This window comes from Ictalurus punctatus, chromosome 25 (assembly GCF_001660625.3).
Source record: "Ictalurus punctatus breed USDA103 chromosome 25, Coco_2.0, whole genome shotgun sequence".
Lineage (NCBI taxonomy): Eukaryota > Metazoa > Chordata > Actinopteri > Siluriformes > Ictaluridae > Ictalurus > Ictalurus punctatus.
Genome location: NC_030440.2, coordinates 5689683 through 5712592, shown reverse-complemented (window position 1 = coordinate 5712592; position 22910 = coordinate 5689683). Strand labels below are relative to the sequence as shown.

General features: G+C 37.2%; 2 protein-coding genes across 8 annotated transcripts in view; both read left to right on the top strand.

The window, feature by feature from the left end:
- The window catches only part of LOC108258091 (1-phosphatidylinositol 4,5-bisphosphate phosphodiesterase beta-1), a 112933-nt gene extending 97425 nt beyond the window's left edge, over positions 1 to 15508 (top strand). For 2 of the 3 annotated variants that reach the window (XM_017456452.3, XM_017456451.3), the window contains exon 33: positions 12733 to 15508. In XM_017456452.3, the coding sequence (XP_017311941.2) occupies positions 12733 to 12957 (225 nt within the window). In that variant the 3' untranslated portion in view covers positions 12958 to 15508. The remainder of the gene's footprint in view (positions 1 to 12732) is intronic. The other variant, XM_017456453.3, reaches the window with a different exon arrangement.
- Positions 15509 to 19792: 4284 nt separating this feature from the next.
- The window catches only part of LOC108258041 (1-phosphatidylinositol 4,5-bisphosphate phosphodiesterase beta-4), a 75229-nt gene continuing 72111 nt past the window's right edge, over positions 19793 to 22910 (top strand). For 2 of the 5 annotated variants that reach the window (XM_017456288.3, XM_017456286.3), the window contains exon 1: positions 19794 to 20171. The gene's annotated coding sequence lies outside the window, so the exon portion shown is untranslated. Of the gene's footprint in view, positions 20172 to 22910 lie in introns of all 5 variants that reach the window. The other 3 variants (XM_017456287.3, XM_017456289.3, XM_017456292.3) reach the window with 3 other exon arrangements.

Genomic DNA, 22910 nt, shown 5'->3' with positions numbered 1-22910 from the left:
TTCATATTGAATCCGGATTCATCATGTCATTAAACTGTCACTGCACTGAACAAACGGCACACTGTTTTTAAGAGATTTGTTTGCACGTTGCAGTAGCATGTCTGACCACACCTCTTGGTAAGATATTCCTTCAAATCCAAACGATTTTTAGAATTCTGTTGCTCTCCACCAGGTTACCACCTGCTCCAGAGTTCATGAAAATACCAATAATATGTCAGCCAAACTTACATGCGCTGATGCCAATATTGTTTGCTTAAAGTGTCATGAAAATAGGAATTCATTCCGAGTTAGGTTTTCTTTGACTCAGCATGAGCTGGAGTGTTTCAGTGTCTAGTGCTTTTTGCACCGCACTCTATTCTAAAGGAAGCGATCAGGGCCAGTAGTTACATCAATAGGCTCAAGAGGGCACTACAACACAGCTTTGGTGCTAACGCTTTCATTCCTCTTGTACTGTATGTACCAATAGGGTTCATGTAGGCCAGCAATGATAGCAATTTTGTGCAAGAGTCTAGTTACTAGTAATAGTCTAGTTACTGCTAATTTACTAGACAGTCTTGATTCCTCATCTTGTAATCTAATGTGTAAATGTATTATTCACAGTCAGTCAGTTTATTAGTATCTTTTATTCATCAGCAGCTTGTAACCATAGATTTTGGTGTGGCTAAATGACATAACCTCAAACAAATATAAGTAGAGAGGCTATCAGAGTTGACTTATCCTATAGAGTACTATCTAGGGATTTTTAGAGTAACCCCATAATAGGAAATTGAGAGTGGAAAATAATATAATCATCCAGTATACAGCCTTTAGCAGCTTGTTTTGAATGATTATAAATCGTACATTTGTTCAACTGTGTTTGATACAGCAGGTGTGTTTCTCGTTGCCATGTCACGGTGAGTAAGGTTGATGCAGGCATAATATAATTACCTAGGGTTCCCAGGTGTAAATAAATCTCCAGCACATGTTCATCTAAAAAAACACACAAAATACCTGAAACTATCCGGGGATTGAACAAAGGAGACTCAAGGTCACCATGGTGCACACAGATTTCTGATGTACGAACATTATCCACTCTATAATTCCCCTTGTGCTCTCCCAGTCTTTGCAATATGTTACGATAGAAATGGTTCTGTACATCACAGACACACTTTCTGCATTTACACTTTGCCTTTGTTTGCAGAAATGTATTAGACTGAATTCCGGTTATTTGCTATAAAACAAGCTGTCATTACATGTCTTGTCTGCTGCTCCACCTCAACTAAAAATGTTCATAGAGTGAACATGGGGCAGCGTGATTCCTGGCACACTGGGCCTCATTTAGTGCTTGTTGCAGTTCCCATTTCTGACCACTAGGTGTAAATTCTGTTGAGCTAAATGGGACAGTGAGCACCCTAAAAGACAGTAAATCAATGGAACATCAGTTTATATCTGTCACTTAGCAAAGTTTTTAGACCATTGTTCACTCAAAAGAGGTAATTATTGTTACAATAGTATTTAAATTTAAATGTACTGAGTTGTGAATGAGGATTTAACATTTCAAGATTAACATTTGTTGAATGGCTGATACACACACTATGGATGACCTGCTATTGCTTTTAATTTTTATTTTATTTTGTTTAATCTAGTGGTGGTTTTGCTTTTATGATGATGACACAGGTAAGGTCCTATGCACAGTTTATAAACTTCACAAATATCTTTATCGAGTACTTTCAGAGAGGAAAACATATCTTCAAAACCAAAAGCAGGTCAGACAAATTCAGCTGTTTATTTGTGGTTGTACCCCACATCAGCAGGCAGAAAGAGGAGGGAGTAAAATTAACCAGGGCAAAGCTAATATCCAAAGAGAGAGAGAGAGAGAGAGAGAGAAGTAGTCCCGACCCATTTTCACGCCTCAGAGCAGCCACTAATGGGCAGCTATAACCATCCCTGGGTCTTTGGAGACCTGCTGGAGAACGGTCTCTGGACTCTGCTTGCCTTGAGCTCACCAAGGAAAGCAGATGAGAGAGAGAGAGAGAGAGAGAGAGAGAGAGAGGAAGAGGAAGAGGTTGGGGGTGCAGGTTGTGGGGAGGGGGGCTATAGTGAGACTGCACACTACAAATTAATATCCATAGCAATGGCTTTTAATAATAATAATGAATAATAATAATAATAATAATGCCTTAGAGTTATATATCACTTTTCTAGGCACTCAAAGCGCTTAACATTGTATGGGGGGAAATCTCCTTAACCACCTTTTAAATATCTTCTAAAGCATTTTACAGATCAATTATATGTTCCTGTTTGAATCTCTACACCCGTTATCACACCTTTAACTGTGGTGTTGCGGGTTTCGCGCAGTGCCCGACAGAGTGAGAGAGGAGGAGGAATAGGGAATGGCAGATGAACGTTGTCGGACCTCAGCGTGTGTGCACACAGGTGACAGTGTCCTGCTAACGTTCCAATCAAAATGGCCACCAGGGCTTCCAGCTGCACAGCATGTGGTCTAAACTAATGAGCAATGACCTTCAGCGGCACTTGTGTGAAAGTGACAAGGGCAGGTTGCGACAAGCTGAGCGTTTTGATCCTCATTAAAACAAGACAGTTCAAATTCCAAGCAAATTAATCTGATCTCAGAGTTTAGTTCAGTCTGATCTGATCTCTTTAATGGTAATCTGGAGTGCTGACATTTAATTTGCTATGATTTTACAAAACTTGACTTCCTAATGAACATTATTGGGATATTTGACTAATACGTTTTGCACAACACTCCAGATTTACTACTAATATTAAATAAAATCTGATTTATTTTAAATAATATAACCTTAGGATTTTTTTTTTCTTGAATTACATAAAGTAAGTTGTCTATGCTGGTTTGTTGGTTTGTTTAATGGGCAGTTCAAGTGACTCTGTAATAGAGCTTCTGGGTGTGATATGTCACCCCAAGAGTAGTTTATCAACCATGTCTCTTTTTTAATGTCATGGTATACTAAGCCCTATTCTGTGAATCAGAGGCCAGATACAAATGCAAAACCTTATACAAAATGGTTGTGCATCTTCACACACAGCAGCTCTGTGCCATCTCCATGGCAACACTCATCCTGGCCCTGAACCCTTCTTCACTCAACAGCTTGGCTTCTAGGGCAAGACACCACACTACCTGACCCAAGTTGGAGATAGAGGCCAGAGCATGTAGACAGCCCCTACACACACAGATAGAGATAATTAATTCCAGCATACAAATACAGAAATATATACAGGAAAATACATAAACACCTAAAGAGGGATACAGCCTAACAAACATAGATACACCACGAAACGCAAACAGAGAGTCCAGACAGATATAGTCTAGTACACTGAGTCAGCTCAATACACTGATTCAGAAAATCACATAGTTCCAAGCGTACGTAAACAGCCCAGTACAGATACTCCAGCACAGAGGTTAGGGCTGAATAACTTTAAAATGGTTTCAAATACCTATACAGTATAGTATAGGAGTGTATTTCAATACTAGTTAACATATAATCACACACACAGTGAATATTAGCAATAATGCTATTGCTAACAAAAACCAGGGAAGGTGAACAGCAAACAAATTACAAGGAAGTAGCGTTGTAATTTTATCAAAATCCTTTATTGGTTCAGGGTTTCTACCCGTTTACCCATATTTCTACAGGTTACTGAGGAAATCGATCATATCTTTTTCTTGTTTGAACAAGAAAATTTTCTTCTTGTTTATCAGATGCTCTTATCTAGAGCCACGTAGAAAACTTTCAGTTAACAAACAGTTTAAGGATCAGCATTCTAATGAATCTTCAATGATGCATAACCTGAATGAAAGCAAGTTTGTACAAGTGCTAGAGTGGTGTAGATGATTACAAATATACAATTTCAACCTAAGGGCATAAACAGTACAAAAACAAATCAGTAACAAAGACTTTTTGAACTTAAGTGCAAAAATAACGATCCAAATCAATAAAAAATTAAGAAGTAATTCAAAAGGGATTCAATACAAAGTAAGCACAGAGAAAATAAGGCGTTTTCTTAGATACTGTCTGAAGATGTTAGTCTTTAGACATTTGCGGAAGGAATAGACACGTGGGGCAGTGGAGACGGATGCTTGTTACACCACCGAGGTTCACTGAGATTTTGCACTGTTAGCATGTTCTGACCTCAGAGAAGGGCATGCTAGGACATGTTAAACCCCATATAACCCAATTAAATCCAGTGGCTTCCTGTCCAATAAATACCATAAGAACACTACATGGGGTATAAAATAATGGCATTGCAGTACCTACATAATCAAGTGCCTGTTCGAAATATACAACATGTAATATCACTTTCACTTTGGTTTTTATACCCAATAATACAAATGTTATCTTATTGTTTTAAAAAGAATAATGTGCTCCGTGAATGATGTGTGATATTTAGAGCCCCTTTCCTACATCAGGAGACATATGGGGTCATTTGACCAGCAAGCTTAGAAGATACAGACTTATGTTAGGTGATTAAAAGTAGAATGTGGAAATGTATTTATATAATATATTTTCATTTTTATTTTTATCGTTAAAATCCAGCTGTGGTTCAGTTAAGCACTAAATATGGCCTAACATTGTAGTATAAATACACCGCAACAAGTAGAGATGGATTTTTATTTATTTTATTTTTTTTGGAAAAAAATGAGTTAAAGCTATAAATTAAATATGACCTTTAGTATACAGTGAGGTCCAAAAGTCTGAGACCACGAATGCTTCTGTTTGGCATTCTTTGTCAATGTAACACATAGGATTTCATTACAAAGGATTTTGTCAGCAACAACTTAAGTGCAAAGTGTAATCTTTTCATAAATATTTACATAAATGTCAGAGTTTGTTAGTACGTGGTATGTCCCCTTTTTGACTTAATGACAGTGTGCACTCGAGCTGACACAGACTCCACAAGTTTGTGTAAAACCCAATGATCCATGTTAGATCAAATCCATCAGTGTGTCATCTGAACATGTGCTGCAAAGGGAAAGGATAAGACTCGGGGAAAATCTGACCTTTGTACAAAGGATTTACAGTAACACAAATTTGCTTAAATTTAAATAGTGACCTAGAAATTACGCAACATCCTGAATACTAAATAGCCAAGATGATGCACATTTCCTTTTTATTTATTTATTTATTTATTTATTTATTTATTTATTTATTTAGAATTGTCAAAATTCTAAAACTTTCTGTTTATTTGCAGTTTTTTTGTTTGTTTGTTTGTTTTTTTAAATCTCAGATTTTCAATATAGTCTCAGAGTCTGTGTGTAAGGAGGTCTACACCAAGACTTTTACTGTCCAAAAATGTGTAGCTCAGTATCTCAAAATCACAGAATTGTCAGATAACCTTATAATTCAAGATCTTGAAATAATGCCAGTACATAGCTATAACTACATATATGGATTAATACACAGATATCGCCTAATATAGTTATGGAGATATGAGATCTCCCAAAAATGGAAGAATAAGGGGGATGGATGGCTTTTTATGGCTTGACAGTAGAAAGGGAGACAGATGGAGTGTTCTGTCTCTGGACAGACAATGACACAGAACAGCTTGTGACCCCTTGCGTCTGGTTCTGCATCCAGAAACAGAAATATAAAGACTGGCACACTCTTCATATGATTTCCATAGGTCTCACAGAGTTCATGGCCAGCAGCTAAAGTCCTCTGTACTGCCTTGGCCATGCTTCTCCTCAGTAGTGCTCCCCAGGCTTGTTTCATGTGAGCTGGTTAGCATTAATAATGCACACGGCCTGCCTTCCTCCTCACACTGGGGGAACCGCTGTCATTCGATAGATACCAGTGGTACCTACACCCCTGTGCCAACCATGATTGGCATTCCCACAGAGGAAAGAAGGCTCTGGAAATACTTTACTTTCATTCCATTGCTTGTGAGGAGAGCAATCAATCCCTTCCTTTTGTAGAGAGGATTTCCTTCCACGGCTCAAGTGGTTATTTATTTGAAAGGCAGGGGGAACTGACAGAGGGATTCAGACTGAGATACCTTCATCTGCAGCTTTTTTTCCCCCCATTTATATTTATATCATAGACTCTTACATTGTGCCCTAGTCTTATGTTGTATGTCCGTAAATAGTGCCATTCCATTATAAAGTACTTGAATTTATATGAGCAGCTCCTTCTGCGGTGTTGGGATTGGTAAAAGCCAACAAGTGAGAGAAAGCAAAAAGGCATGAAGGCTGTTCATTTAGAAGCAAATAATAGACCATTTGCATACATATCATCACTTCTATCCAAACTGCTTACAGATGCAGCTTATTTGCATAGCAATAGCTATAAATGTGGTTAGATTTGAGGTTTAGTTGCCAGATCTTAATGACTGTCTTGAAACTTTGAAGTGCACCATTCAGGAATGACAGGAAAATAACAGGTTTGTTTGTTTTTTGTTTTTGTTTTTTTCATTTAAGATCAGAAATGTTTGGGAATCGTGTTACTACACTATATGGCCAAAAGTATGTGGATACCTGACAATCAAACCCTTATGTGCATTAGTGCCCCTTTGCTGTTATAATAACCTCCACTCTTCTGTGAAGGCTTTCCACTAGTTTTTGGAATGTGTCCGTGTGGATTTGCTCATTTAGCCACAAGAGCATTAGTGAGTTCAGGAACTGATGTCAGGTGAGGAGGTCTGGGGCGCAGTCGACGTTTCAGTTCATCCCCAAGGTGTTCAGTTGGGTTTAGGACAGGGCTCTGTGCAGGCCACTCGAGTTCTTCCAAACCAGCCTTGGTATATCATGTCTTCATTGACTTCGCTTTGTGCACAGGGGCATTGTCATGCTGGAACATGTTTGGATCCCTTAGTTCCAGTGAAGGGAATTCCTAGTGCTAGTGCGTACAAAGACTTTCTTGACAACTGCATGCTTCTACAGTACCTTTGTGACAATGATGGCAATGATGATGAGGTCTCCACATACTTTTGGCAATATAGTGAGTATTGCCATTTGATGCTGACCACTGACTGGCATCTTTATATTTCTTATAGGCTACCAGTAATCCATATAAAAAATAACATCAGCAAGAGTTTTTTAAGGCCTTCCCACACTTAGTCAGGCCAAATCCGAAATTACTTTCTATTCTTGTATATAGTAGTCACTACATAAGGAATTACCTAATGGCTTTGTTGATCCTATGTAGTGCAATAAAATAATGGCATTTGAGATTCAGCCACAGAAAAACACCTTCTAGTAGAGTTGTGGTTAAACTGTTTTAACACTGTTTGGACTCATACTGATGTAATATCACTGTAATATCAAACAGTATCACTGTTTGGATAATTTAATCATAATAAAAAGTGAAAATAAAGTATTTTATAAATGAAATACAGTTATTTAACCAGTGCAATTAGGAAATGTGTGTTCAGATACATTTGGCATTTTCTCACCTTTTTAGTCACCTATAATTTTGCCGAGTGTGAATAAAAGGAAAATGAATGCTTTTAGTATGTTTGCAAGGGGCACGGTGGCATAGTGGTTAGCACATTTGCATCGCGCCTCCATGGATAGGGGTTCAATTCCCACCTCTGCCCTGTGTGTGCGGAGTTTGCATGTTCTCCTCTGGGTACTCTGGTTTCCTCCCCCGCCCAAAGACATGCGTTGTAGGCTGATTGGCTTTTCCAGATTGTTCGTAGTGTTTGAATGTGTGTGCGATTGTGCCATGCGATGGGCTGGCCCCCCGTCCAGGGTGTGTCCCCCCCTCGTCCCCTGAGTTATAGGCTCTAGGCTCCCCACGACCCTGTATAGGATAAGCTGTATGGAAAATGGATGGATGATTTGTTTGCTATTTGGCTTATCTAATTAAACTAACCAATAAGGAAAAAGCACATTTGCTGGGGGAAGTGTTGTGTTGAGCAGGGATGGGAATGTAACTATAAAACTCTTATTAGTTGGTCAGAAAAATAGTGAAGGAAAATGTGAACAGTCCTTTGGCTACAGAAATCATGGAAATCAACCGAATACAGAGGACATGGTGCCAGTACTGAATACATGACTAATTATCAATAACAAGTTTTTAAAAAAATTGTACAGTTTCCAACACATTTTTTTCTATTCGTTCCAGATATCCAAAACACATCATATTTCTGTTGCATTCCAGCTTGTTTTTTTGCTCAGTCTGTGGCTTGTTCTCTAGTTAACAGTTTGCATCTAAAGAAAAATCTCTCTACAACCCAAAATACACAGCATGTCTTTCAGATCATGTTCTCACTGTACTCGAACTGTGCTAGGGTCCTCTTGAAAGCAAACAGAGGCCACCAAGGGGACTGATTATTTTAGTCCACACTTGACATTTTTGCCTATAATAAGTATGTAAAAATTAAAAGTATTTGAACAGCAAAATTCTGGATGCTGTATACTACTGTATATGTGGGAGTTTTCGTGACTTTGCTAGTACAATCCCAGGAGGGAAAAAAGGCATTGAATTAATTTTCAGTTCAGTGTAGTGTGGAAATGCCTCTTTTCACTCACTGGTAGCTTAGAATTAGGACAGATGTTGAAGAAGGTCATCTTCCTCCCAAAGTATTTTAGGCGATCTGAAGAATTGGATCTGAGGCTGGTTAGTTGACAGATGACAAGTCTTTTGAGGGAAGACATATTTAACATCCCCTACTCAAGAGGGAGTGGAAACTAGACTGTGTCACGCTTTCATCGCTTGAGATCACTTTAGGTGAGCCAGTTAATTTGGTTCATCCTGTCCAGAACACAACACCCTGCAGACTGCTGCCTCAGCGCTGGTGCTTTTTACCCATAGGCTGCTATTTAACAGCTGCTGTTTCAGGTTAGAGTTTTTCATTACTTTGTGTAATCATGAACTAAATGTTCATTACACTGTAGGAATACAGTAAGAACGTGCAAACATATCAATCATAGAAACCTGTCAAAATCGAAATGCTTTGGCTTGAGACTTTATTCAAGGAAGTAAAGCCAAGCCCCACTCTGAGCGTTCTGTAAATATGAAACAGGTGGCTGGTCTGCTTTGTGTTTACCCAATGACTACATGGATACGTAGGCTAGCTACCAACTTACCACGGATTCAGATTGATTAATTGTTTGAGTGTTTTCCTTAAAGAGGCTTATGAGAATGAAGTGTTTTCATTCTGGTCCTTATTCAGTTCTAGAAGTTAAATATAAACAGGAGTATTTGTGGTTCTTGTGACTCATAAATACGCAACACAGGTATGCCTTCAGGTGAGATCAGTTTACACATGTGTATTTCTGTTTGCATTATTGATGATTTTGAAGCTGATTGCTACCTCACCAGTATTGACTTAGCCTATTGAGCATGGAAATCTTCTGAGTATAGTAAATAGAAGGAACTGTGCGAGGAAAAATAGGGAATTAAAGTCTAAAACTGTTTTGGAAATTTAAAAAAAAAAAAAAAAAAAAAAAAAAAGACAGTTATGTATTGAAGGAGTGATGGTGTGACACTCAGTTTGTACCATGCCGGCTTTTATAACATAGATCATAACTTCTTTCCCACATATGTCTCCAACATGGCTATGAACCTTTCACCTTCCCCTTGAGTTTTAAGTACCTCTGCTGTCACACATGCACCCCAGGCGATAAAGAGGTGGCATGCACGCACGTACACACAGATACACGCACACACAAAGCCTGCCATGGACAGCCAAGCCTGCAGGTGACTCAGCTTACCGTCAAACACAGTTGGGCATCCTGGCAGTCGGTCGCTTCGCTCTGTTCCTTCTCCACACACAGACACATGCTAAGGAGTATAAGGGGTATAAGCAGTGAGGTAACATTTTTAATCCGAGCGTCTTTGTGCCCAGGCCGGCAGGGGGACAGCAGATGTCCCTCACCTAAGTAGGTCGCGCTTTGTGCGGGACGTCTGTGTGGCAGCTATCTACAGCCATCTGGATGCTCCCTGTCACTGTCAGCTGTGTGAAAATCTGATTTCCTTGAGCAATAAAGGGACCTGTGAGGATGAGAGAGCACAAATTATGTACGTTACAATGCTTTCATAAGGCATTGTACATATTGTGAAAATTTCGATAATTTTTTTTTTAATACTGTAACAATGTGTATAATCCATTATGTAAGGAATAAAACACAGCAGGCCATGCTGTTATAGAAAACCGATCCACATTGGGGTGGTGTGATACAGCCCGCATTATGAATTATTTTCCTGTTATAGCTTATCCCGGAGAGTTTAATTCCTCTTGTATCACAGTGATTTGCAAACAATTGCAATTTGTAATCATTTCTTAATTAACTATACGTCACCCTTTTTAACCTTTTATACTTACAGCTATTTAACTGAATGTTCACAAGGCACGTTCGTTCCTGCAGTGTCATAGCGGCAGTCGCTCCATCACCAGTCGTTCCATTTTTTTTCTCTTTCTTTAAGTTAATAAGTGAATAATAAAATGCGGTAAAAATGCAGTTTGTCAGGTTACTGAGAACCTGGAAAGCACAAAGTCCTGAAGACTCACCTGTGGTGAAAAACTTTCTGACTGTTGCAAAATGCTGACATTTGAGACTCCTTCCTTAACTTTACATAGAAGTCTCCTAACAGAAACTTTAACAATGATTTTTCTTAATCCATTTATTACTAGGCTTAGATTATGTTCATCATACAAGTCCCTGTGAATAAGTTGTCACTATAGAAAAGATAACAATAGCAGCTCTGCCAGCTGCACAGCCTATCACAAATTTTCATATTAACATGCTCATTCTAATACATTATTGTAGTTTATTATCCATAGTAACAGCCCGTGCACTGGGAATCATGTGGCAGACGCTCTACATAAACAGACTGGGGGAAACATCATATAAATGTGTGTAATTGTTGACACGGTGAAGTTTTCTGTGAGATGTCTACTTAGCATTTTTGGAAAAAAAAGTCTCAGGTGTCAGCACTGTGACAGTCCGAGGTAAAGTTGTTTAAGTTCTCTAACATACTGTAGGAAAGTCTTCCGGATGGAGGGTTTTTGCGGTTTCTACATTTTTTAAATGAATTTTACAAAAGAGACAAAAGATAGGCTGGAGAGTGTAAAGTGAAAACAGGAATAATGTTTTCTCAAACGTTCCACAACATTAAATGTAACTGGAATAAAAGTTCTTTAATCAATAATAAAAATAGTAATCATTGGCAAATTGCTGTGGCATAAGATGAGTGAGACACTTTGTGGGTGTTATGTTATTGATAAATAATCAACATGGTTCGTGTCGGGCCGTATCAGACCACCCCGTTGTTGATCATTTTTCCTATAACATCATGCTTTGTCATGTTTTATTCCTTACAAAACATAAGTAAGGTATAAGTAGTGTTCAAAACACATCACCAGTGGTAAAGAAACTTCAGATAGCACTCTGTGTCCATCCTTAGGTGTTGAATGGTTGCCATTGCTTCTGTTTATTATTGAGCACATGAACAATATTAATAACTATATAATAACAATAATTACAATTACAATTATTAATAACTGTGTAGTTTGTGGCTTGATAAAATCGTGATGAATAAAATGCTGTGGGTTTAATAAATAAAACTTTTTGGATTCAAAGCACTACTTGGAACACACAAATTCATGTTGGAAGTTATTACAGTATTCAATAATCTGTACTCAAAAGTGATACGGATAAAGTTTATGTGGTGATGCTTGTAAAATATAATGCAACCTGTATTAAAAATTACTGAGTGGTTAAGAACAGATAGGTCAGAGCTCAGCGTGTCTACATTTAAATAACGTGCACTGTGTGCAGACGAGGTTTATTTGGCGTTGGTGATATGACGTATCATGAAAAATACGTATATACACTAGCAGTGTTAATAAACACGGTTATAAAATGTATCATGAATAATTATAACGATGTATATAATGGCGAAATGAATGTATGTTATGGATGTATTCATATGTAATTACAGAATAGTGTAATTTTGAAAGTATTTTTATACAGAATCAGTGCATATTATAAGATTGACTGTATATGAGATAATGAAACCATGTAACGCTCTTAGAAAGCTCAAGGCCTTTTTTAGACGAAGTTTCAAAGATAATTAAGCACAGTAGTGGCTCCACTTTTGTCTCAAATTTCAACTGAAGCATCCTTAAACATTTGCTGATGCTGATGATATTCTCAAAAAGCAAAGGAACAGTGAGTGTGCTTCACAGTCTCTGCCTCTGACATATTTAATTCGTCTTTGGTGCTTTTCTTTAATTACAATGCTCCCAGAAGACTGAGCAGGGTAGTTAACTAGTTGAATAAGCATTAACGCAATTATTGGGTCAGAATGAATACAATTTCGTCATGTTTAATCATTAGGGGAGTCTATGCCTGGGAGAAAAAACATATTCTGCAAAAGTGAATTTGGAGAACTGGCACCGGATGGAGAGATATAGTGACACAGCTATCGTTTTAATTCAATTCAGTTTGATTTCTCTTGCCCTCTCAGTGCTCTTCAGCTGCATCGTAGGATACTCGCAGAGCCCACGCTCCTTTCATGCTGTGTAACTATTAAACTGTTAAATCACCCAAATAATGCTGTTAAACACCATTTATAAACCTTTTATCGTTTTACTTCATGCTGTGGTTAGCTCTCTGGGGATGGTTAAAAAGCACTCAGGGGGAGTTCATCTGAGTTAAAGATGTAGGTATCACACTGTATGCATTAGGTTATAGAGAGCAAGTGTAATCACCTACAGGAAATGAATAGTGTCTTATAGGCTCAAATCTTGTTCTGGTTATTTCCTCAGCTTCAAATTGAGCTGGACCAGGAATACCAGGACAAGTTCCGACGACTCCCAGTGGAGATCCAAGAGTTTGTACAGGAAAGCGCTAAAGGCAAGCTAAGTAACGAATGGGACCCGAGCTGCCTTAGCACCTCATCCACCGCCGAGAACCTGGACCACAAAGCAGCCCAGTCAGAGGAGGACGCAGATGAGGACTCTGCAGAGAAGGTGTTCGACACTCCTCTCTGATCTACACGCTGGGTTTCACATCAGCATATGTAAAGATTTTGTAACATCTATCTTCCTAGTGTTGCTTCTTCTTTGTGTTTGATCATTTGCACCCATCTGTGGGATTTTCTGACTTTAGTAACAAAGTTCTCTTTGCCATTCATTCTTTATGCAGATAGAGCTTTATAGCACTAAGGTAAGATGTGTTTGACAGAATGTTGACATAACATACTTGAACAACAGCTAGAAGACTTCTGGTTTCTTCATGACGTTAGGTTTTTAATTTGTACATCAGTTATGGTAAACTGACAAATTTGATCATGCTGCTGTTTGGGTTTAGTTAAACACTAGGGATTATGTCTATATTTTCATTAATTGTGAACCAAGCCTGGGCAATTATTTGCAAGGCAAACTATGAAAATCATTTCAGAGTAAGGCTGTATAAATAGCTTTAAACAGTAGAGGCTTTGAGATCTCTGTCCCATATTCACCACAGCACTACAATATCTGTTTCTTTTCAATTAGCACAAATTACCCACAAGCCTGTTTTACATACACAAAAAAAGATGAATATTTTATTGATTTTTTTTTCTTTTATCTTTTTATACCTATAAATAGAATCATGAACGCTATATGTTAGTGTAACCTGAGGAATGTGGGGTCAGTTGCATGTTTTTGTACACTTGTAAATGTTACTTATATACCACAGGGATTGGAAGAAAAAAAAAAAAAGCATACTCTTAAATGTAAATATTAGCATTTTGTTAGCTAAGAAAGAACAGAAAGACAGTTATGTTAATGTGACCACAGTGGTAGAAGTGTACGAAGATTTTTAAAAATAATTTTTTGCACCTTGGCCTTAGCGATAGAGTGCACTAAGTTTATGTTTTGTTTCAGTTAATAATTCCTACAAGAGCAACGTAGATATGCTAGATACATGATGCTGTCGTGTCTGTGTCAGATATATACTGTTCATTAGTTCTCTATTGTACTTTAACAATAGAGTCAAGGACTTTGGTTTAGTTTCAATTTTCAATGTGTGACCAAGTGAGTATATTAACTTTAAAACTATAGGGGAAAAAATATAAATGCTCAGAAAGCACAAAGATCATTGTTAAATGGTAGCGTGAGTAGGTTATGATTATCTTAACTTATAGTGCTTTGGGAAACTCAGCCCAGATCACCTTTGCAAGCATGGACAATTTTGGAAGAAAAAAAAAACTTCCCCTTTTGTTGTAAAATGTTTGTGCCAAACAAACAAACAAAAAATCACTATATTCCTGTATGTATGTCACTAGATGATCTGATTGCATTTTGCTGATGTCTTACAAGTACATTTGTTAAATGTTACTTGGCACTGAATGTTATTATTGCTTAAATTGTAATCTGGTCTATAATCACTGTTTATTGTAATACTGTAGCAATTATTTCAAAACACATATATGCTGTAAAAGGCAAATTACATGCCCATATCTCTTCAATACCACAGAACAATCTCCTGTACAGTACACAATACATCTCAGTATGGGGTGATCACTGAGATTTCTTTAAGTGAGCAAGGAGAGTATGCCATATTTACACGGATATTATTACTATTTAAACACAAAATATTGTTATTATTATTATTATTATTATTATTATTATTATTATTATTATTATTTGACAACACTGAAGTAATCAGTCCGATTTCATGAGAAATTCAAATGAACAAGGTTGACCTGCTTGGATTTTGTTCAAAAGGTACAAACGCTAACCTTATACTTAACCCTAAGCTTAACCTTAGTATCTTGTCATACTGTATGTCTTGAGTTACACATTTTGTTATGGATCTGCAAGTGTATGATGTAACTGATGGCAATTATGTACTGATGTAAATGTCCTTACAATAGTCAATTTTACAATTCATTTTCATCCATAAAGATTATTAGGCAAAATTCGTATCATCACTATAACTAATGTTGCATTTATACAGTTTCTTTATAGTAGGTAATACCACAAAAAAAAATTCAACAAGTGTATCAGTGCTTGGATTCCCAAAACAATATTTCAGATGCTCTGTAGTGTCTGATTACTAATTGTTTTATTGGCCCAGTGGAATAATGCTCACTATAGACTACTGTACAATACAGTTCTAGCTTGTCGTGCAACAAACAAATTTTAAAGTTTGAAACATTTAATCGACTTGAAATGACTTAATGAGTGTACAGTAATGTTGTTTTTTTGTTTTGTTTTTTTACGGTTGAGGGATTATTGCCATGATGTGAGTCCTGTGCCTTTCTATATGCTTGCCTTGTTGAATGTGTGAAATGCATTGTGTAAAGTCACTATAAGGACTATGTGTTGTTGTATGTCTGTATGTCAACTGCTAAATAGACTATGTGCACTTTTTAGTACCATAACACTACTGAGTAAACTTTGTGACTAGCAGTATTTCAGAGGAATGTTCTATAAATAATGTGCTGCACTTTTGTTTTCTTTATGCTGCCTATTTCTCGTCTAAGTTAAAAGGAAAATTAGAGTATAGGGGAAATGCTTGTAAATAAAATAAATGTCGGTTCTATATGTAAACTTACAGCTTTGTGTTGTGCTTGCTGGTCATTTATAATGTCTAATTCCCAAAACATTCCATTTGAATTGAACTTGGATTAAACAGCTTCAACTATAATGGCTGCATTAGTGAGAATATGTCTGGAGGACTGTGATCAGGCAGTTCTGCTTGGCTGCTCAGTCCTATCAACTGTAAATCTGTGAATGAGGTGAGCCTGAACTAATCCCTTTATTTGGGAATCAGATATATACACCAGGTTTTTATATAAAAGGTTCTGGAGCTGTACCAGCTGACCTTGATATGATGTCAGAGAAGCTGAAATGGGACTTCCTCTTAGCAGTAAATCATACGGTCATATTTCAGATTGCTCTGTCAGTGTTAAAGTGGGAAAAGTTAATCGTGTGTGGCCTGTAAATATCCTTCATGGCTCATTGCTTTTACTCTCGAGTGTTGATCAACTTTGTAAAGTTTAATTTTGGGGGGCAATTTAATTGCATGGCTCACTTTCAGCTTTTGTTTTTTTCTTTATTTTGTCTTTGTTAGTTTTTGTTATGTCTCTTATGTAATATGCTGCTTTCTTTACTGACATACAAAGATTTTTCTGTACTGTTTAATTTTATGCTGGTCATAAAATAAAAATCTATAAAAAAAGTTTGTGTAATATATATATATATATATATATATATATATATATATATATATATATATATATATATATATATATATATATATATACACAGTATCTCACAAAAGTGAGTACACCCCTCACATTTTTGTAAATATTCGATTAACCCCAATTAACCCCATGTCATTTCATTGGAGTTATTTTGAGGGGACAGCAAATTTACACGATTACACAAGCTGTACACTCACTGCTTTACATTGTAGAAAAGTGTCATTTTTTATAGATTTTTATTTTATGACCAGCATAAAATTAAACAGTACAGAAAAATCTTTGTATGTCAGTAAAGAAAGCAGCATATTACATAAGAGACATAACAAAAACTAACAAAGACAAAACTAATTTCCTTATAGAACTGCACAAGCTGTACCTGAGACTAATTTTTTTTTTAAGCAAAGGGTCATCACACCAAATATTGACTTTGTTTCATTTATTAGTTCACTGCTCTTTATAGTAGTTTTCTTCAATGTAGAAACATTTCATTTCATTAAATCATAAGACTTGTGCACAGTGCTGTATACATTTGAGACCAGAAACCTTTCACTCAGCCATTAAAAAGTTGTAATTGACTGCCGTATGTACAGATTTTATATAATGTGTAAATATAATCACATCCTGAAGTCTTAAAACAAGCATCTGATATTAGTGATATTAGTATTTAGTAGGATGCAGATCTATGGTGCAAGCAAAGACATGGAAAATGATAGCTAGAAAGAGATGGGACCGAATGGATTTAGAGAGGCACAGCACATGAAAGAGAATAATTCAAAGTGAAAGCCGGCTATGATCACTGTGCAGCTGTGGCCTTTGCTCTGATATGTATCAAAGCTCAAACCACACGCGTCCATCCACTAGAGGGGATTTTTCTATAGATTACGTACTGTTATTCATGTGGCAACAGTTTCCCTTGTATGGTGTGTTTTAATGCACGGATAATCAAGCTTGGTTAGAAAATAACATGATCCATCAGATGGTATTTCATGATTTCATAGAATGTGAAGAGAAACTGTGTGGACACTGTGGCTCTGTATGGTGTTGAGCCTTAAGGCATCTTGATGTTCGGTCTAACTGGAAATTTGAATATGAGCAATAAGCCAGGCAAAAAAAAAAAACCCACTACGTTAATCATAATAAAATAATTACAGATTTTTTGTGTGTGTGTGTGTGTGTGTGTGTGTGTGTGTAGCATTTTTAGGGCTATATGTATGAAAGTGTGTATCCAAGACTCATCCCTGCCTTCCTTTTTTTTCATCTTTTTATCCTTTTTTTTTTTTTTTTTTTTTTTTTAGCAATTTTCTCTGTCATTGGATGAGGTTTTGAATAGTTTTGTAACAGATAATGTCCGAGCCTTCATTACATTCCAGCAAGCAGGAAGTGGGCTAATTAACTCTGAGCTGTATTCATAGTACAAGCAGATATTCTTTTAATATCTATCATCCTGGAAGTTACACAAGCAGTGACCGTGTCCTCTTCTCTTCAACATACTTGTGCTTGCATTAGTTCAGAAAAGACAGGAGGTGTTAGATAACTGCTTTAATTAATCTTATCTTCGTGAGGTTGATGGTGAGATAGTGTTAAGTTAATATTTGCAAAGATAATATACAGCTGTTCTCATTTTCCATTTTTACAGGCGATAGACATCCGGGTAAGAGCCAACTAAACTCTGAGCAAGGTTTTGAAGGGCCATTAATTAGAAAGCATATTTTAAGCAGTGGAGGTCCCAACAGGTCCATATTTGGAATCACTCCTTAACTAGGCTAAAGATTTCACTGCAATAATGATTACTGTATTGAGGAGGGAAAATATAAATATTTTTGTAAAAAAAAATTAAAATAAATAAATGCGTGTTTGTTTTTATTTGTTTGATTTGACAGTTTGCCTACAACTAATTACACTGCCACTTTTACGCCCACACTGTTGTAATCACATTTGCTGTGTTGGCTGTAGTCTCTCACTCTAGAGAGCATGAAAAATAGAGACAGAAAAAAATCTACGTAACGTTAGTAAATGTAGCCTCTCGTTAAATGACATGCATACTCACAACCAACACAAAAAAACATTTCTTTTAGAATATTATGTGTATTATATAATATGTGTTTTGCTATCTCAAAGCATACTATTCAGTAACTACCATAAATGAATCTCTAACTATATATAATAAAGGTATATATATATATATATATATATATATATATATATATATATATATATATATATATATATATATATATATATATACATACATACTGTACTATATGTCCCAACATCCTACTATAACATAATATGTTGTTTTTTCCCCTTTAAATTGTCACCCAGAGTGAGAAGTGTAAATCTGCAAATGCCACCAGTTCCTGCCCAAGGAAGAAATATATATTATTTATATTTCTTTAATGCGTCTCCAGGAAAGAAAACTTTATATTACTATTAAACAAATATGGGTGATTCAAGTACTTTGGGGAATTCTGGACTAAAATCTAATTGAAGATACTTTAAAACATTACAAGCTCCATCAAATAGTTACTTTCCATGGGCACATGTAACTAAGGTGTGGACCATTAATCTATTATTAGTGGTAGTACTAGTAGTAGTAGTAATAGTGGTAGTAGTAGTAGTAGTAGTAGCAGTAGGAATAGTAATCATAGTAGTAGTAATAGTAGGAGTAGTAGTACTAGGAGTATTAGGAGTAGTAGAAGGAGTAGTAGGAGTAGTAGTAGTAGGAGTAGTAATAGTAGGAGTATTAGTAGTAGGAGTAATAGGAGTAGTAGAAGGAGTAGTAGGAGTAGTAGTATTAGTAGTAGTGGTAGGAGTAGTAGTAGTAGTAGTAGTAGGAGTTTTAGTAGTAGTAGTAGTAATAGTAGTAGTAGTAATCGTAGTAGTAGTAGTAATAGTAATAGGAGTATTATTATTAGTAGTAGTAGTAGGAGTAGTAGAAGGAGTAGAAGGAGTAGTAGGAGTAGTAGTATTAGTAGTAGTGGTAGGAGTAGTAGTATTAGTAGTAGGAGTATTAAGTATTAGTAGTAGTAGTAGTAGTAGTAGTCAAGACTAATAGTAGTAGTCAACTTTCACATCAAACATCAGAATGGGGAAAAGAATGTGATCTCAGTGACTTCACGCATGAAAGTTGGTGCCAGATGGGACGGTTTGAGTATTTTTCAGAAATTGTAGATCTCCTGGAAATTTCATACACAGCAATCTCTAGAGTTTACACCGGATTGTGTTTTGCACTGTGCTGCTGCTGCTACATGACTGGCTGAGTAGATAACTGCATGAATGAATGTGCAGGCATACAAAACAGGTGTTCTTATTAAAGTGGACAGTGGGTGTATTTTTGCCCCATCCTAAATAGCCATGGGGTCAAAGCTGGCCACTCGATTCTGAAAAAAGGTCTACACACTTCTTTCCATAAACGGAGAAAGAGATGTTCGAGCTCAAAAGTGAGAGGATGCAGTAAGATGACATAAATGTGACATAACCTAGTTTCTGTCACATGGCTTCGGCTGAGTTCTTGGAAAAGCAGGCTTGCAGCTGATTGGTCTAAAGCATGCCATCTTCAATTTTTATTTATTTTTTTATTTTTTTTGAGGTTTCACTGGAGCCTTGCTTTCTGTTTATGGTTTAGGCGTTGCTGCTGTAGTAGCTGCATGGTGGAGCATACAGTATATTATACTAGTAGTGTTGATTTAATGATTTTTTCCTCCCTCCTCCTCCTCCTCTTCTTTATCTTCCTCCTCCTCCTCTTTAACCGCTGTAGTTGCTGGAGGAAGGGCACTTGTGCATGACTCACTCCCCCTGCTAACCTTTCATTCATTCAGCAGAGAGACAGGGAAGGAGTGAGGGAGGGGGTTTCTGTAGCAGCTCTCCACTGGAGGGCGAGAGGTAACGGGAGTAGGCAGGCAGCATTATCAGGAGGCAGGGACACACAGAGAGGACAGCAGCTGGACAAAATCCGGGCCGGGGATCTGACAAGCGCCGGATTTACATCAGCTCCTTAAATCAGCTGTTCACGTAAGGGACAATAATGCATGTGCCATTTCTGCGGTGATTTACCCGTGCATTTTTTTTTCCTGTGGTGTGTCCTAGATGGGGCTGGTTGACTCGGGAGGTCCGAGATCGAGTGAAGGGAAAATTGGTGGTGTGTGTGTGTGTGTGTGTGTGTGTGTGAGACGATGGCGGAGAGGAGAGCATAGGATAAATAAAAAGCTCTGTCCCGTCACTGGAGGTCTATAGGGTTTCTTTTTGTTGTTGTTGTTGTTTGTTTGTTTGTTTTGTTTGTCTGTTTGTTTGTTTGTTTGTTTTTGAGTGGCTACCAGTGAAGGTTCTAGGCAGGGGCATTTGGCGGTGGATCCGGAGGGATGAGCAGAAGGGGAAAGTGTGCAGCTGGACGCAGCTGGAGCGGCTCGCTGTATCCGCTTGCACAACAAACACGCGCGTGCTTTCGTGCTATTTTTACAGCAGTCAGTCAAAGCGTTGTGATATTAGTGCTTAAATAAAATGTCGTGGACGTTAGACTTGCTGTTAGCTCCTAGGCTAGCATGCTGGCTGTCAGCTAGCACTTACTGTATGAGCACCGAATAGCCGGGTTCTATACAGCACAGCCGAGCAAAAACATTACAGACTTACCCATAGCCTGCCAATGTCATAAATATTTAGCTACTGTCATATATATATATATATATATATATATATATATATATATATATATATATATATATATATATATATATATAGCCTTGTTTGTTGTGGTAGAACCAATTTTTTTTGCTTGATAATAATCCATTACATAGGCTATTGAACGCCCTATTGGCCTGACCCTCTGTATACATTGCTACTAATATATATATATATATACCTAGCTACATTATATCATATATAGTGACATAATAAAAACAGTTGCATGAATGAAATGTAACTGGAAGGCTTAGAGACTCTCTTTTTGGGTCAGTGCAATATAGAGTACCTGCATGTAAGTGAGTAACACTGTTGCATGGTTTGGGCATTGGACAGAATCTGTTCTATGCAGTGTTCACTTGCCACCTTACTGTAAGTCTCAAACCAACACGCATTCGGAACAGTTCAGTCCAAACGTTGCAGTGGTTAACCCTGTGTGATCTGTCCGATTTTGGTGCGTGTGCTATTGTGAGATATTTGTGTAAATCCTATCAGTGTTATATGGTTCAATTCGTTTCAGTTAAATTATATTTATAAAATGCTGTTAACAATGGGCATTGTCATTAAGGAGCGTTACAGAAGTATATCAATTCAGGGTATGTATTTTACATTTATAAATTTGTCCCTAATGAGCAAGCCAGAGGTGATGGTGGCAAGGAAAAACTCTCTGAGACCATATTGAAGAAGAATCCTTGAGAGGAACCAGACTCAAAAGGGAACCCATGCTCATCTGGGTGACACCGGAGAGTGCGATTATAAAAAAAAATTCGCTTCTATAACTGTGCAATTGCAATAGTGCAATTGTGTAACCAGGAAATTTACTATAGTTTTCACATGAATCTATTTTGTTGACGTTATCAACTGTTCACTGATGAGACTTAAGTGCATAATTGTTTGCAGAAATTGTAGTTCTAAAGCTATCATAGGAAGTGGTTAGGATTACCAACCACATCTTTTCATATGAATTACAAAATCAGATGAAATACAAGCACATCACATTCACTCGTTTGACTTCAAAAGAATTTGTAATTAGATCACATGAAACTGGAACTTTCATATAGTCTAGATTCATTACACATAAAGTGAAATATTTCAAGCCTTTTTTTCTTTTAATCTTGATGCTTATGGCTTACAGCTCATGGAAATCAAATATCCTGTATCTCAAAATATTAGAATAAAGAATTTATAATACGGAAATGACGCAGTGTCGCATTCCTCGTGTCAAGCCACTCCTGAACCAGAGACAACGTCAGAAGCGTCTTACCTGGGCTAAGGAGAAAAAGAACTGGACCGTTGATCAGTGGTCCAAAGTCCTCTTTTCAGATGAAAGTACATTTTGCATTTCATTTGGAAATCAAGGTCCCAGAGTCTGGAGGAAGAGTGGAGAGGAACAGAATCCAAATTGCTTGAAGTCCAATGTGAAGTTTCCACAGTCAGTGATGTTTTGAGGTGCCATGTCATCTGCTGGTGTTGGTCCCGTGTGTTTTCTCCAGTCGAGAGTCGATGCAGCGTCTACCAGGAGATTTTAGATCACTTCATGCTTCTATCTACTGAAGAGCTTTATGGAGATGCTGATTTCTTTTTCCAGAAGGACTCGGCACCTGCCCACAGTGCCAAAACTACTAGTAACTGGTTTGCTGACCGTGGTATTACTGTGCTTGACTGGCCAGCCGACTCGTCTGACCTGAACCCCATAGAGGATCTATGAGAGACACCAGACCCAACAATAAAGACGAGCTGAAAGCCGCTATCAAAGCAACCTGGGCTTCTAGAACACCTCAGCAGTGCCACAGGCTGATCGCCTCCATGCCACGCCGCATTGATGCAGTAACTCGTGCAAAAGGATTAAAGCTACGCCCAAGCATAGAGTGCATAAATTAATATACTTTTCAGAAGGTTGACATTTCTGTATTATAAATTCTTTGTTCTAATATTTTGAGATACATGATTTTTGATTTCCATGTGCTGTAAGCCGTAATCAAGATTTAAAAAAAAAAAAAGGCTTGAAATATTTCACTTCATGTGTAATTAATCTAGAATATATGAAAGTTCCACTTTTTGAATTAAAAGAACTTT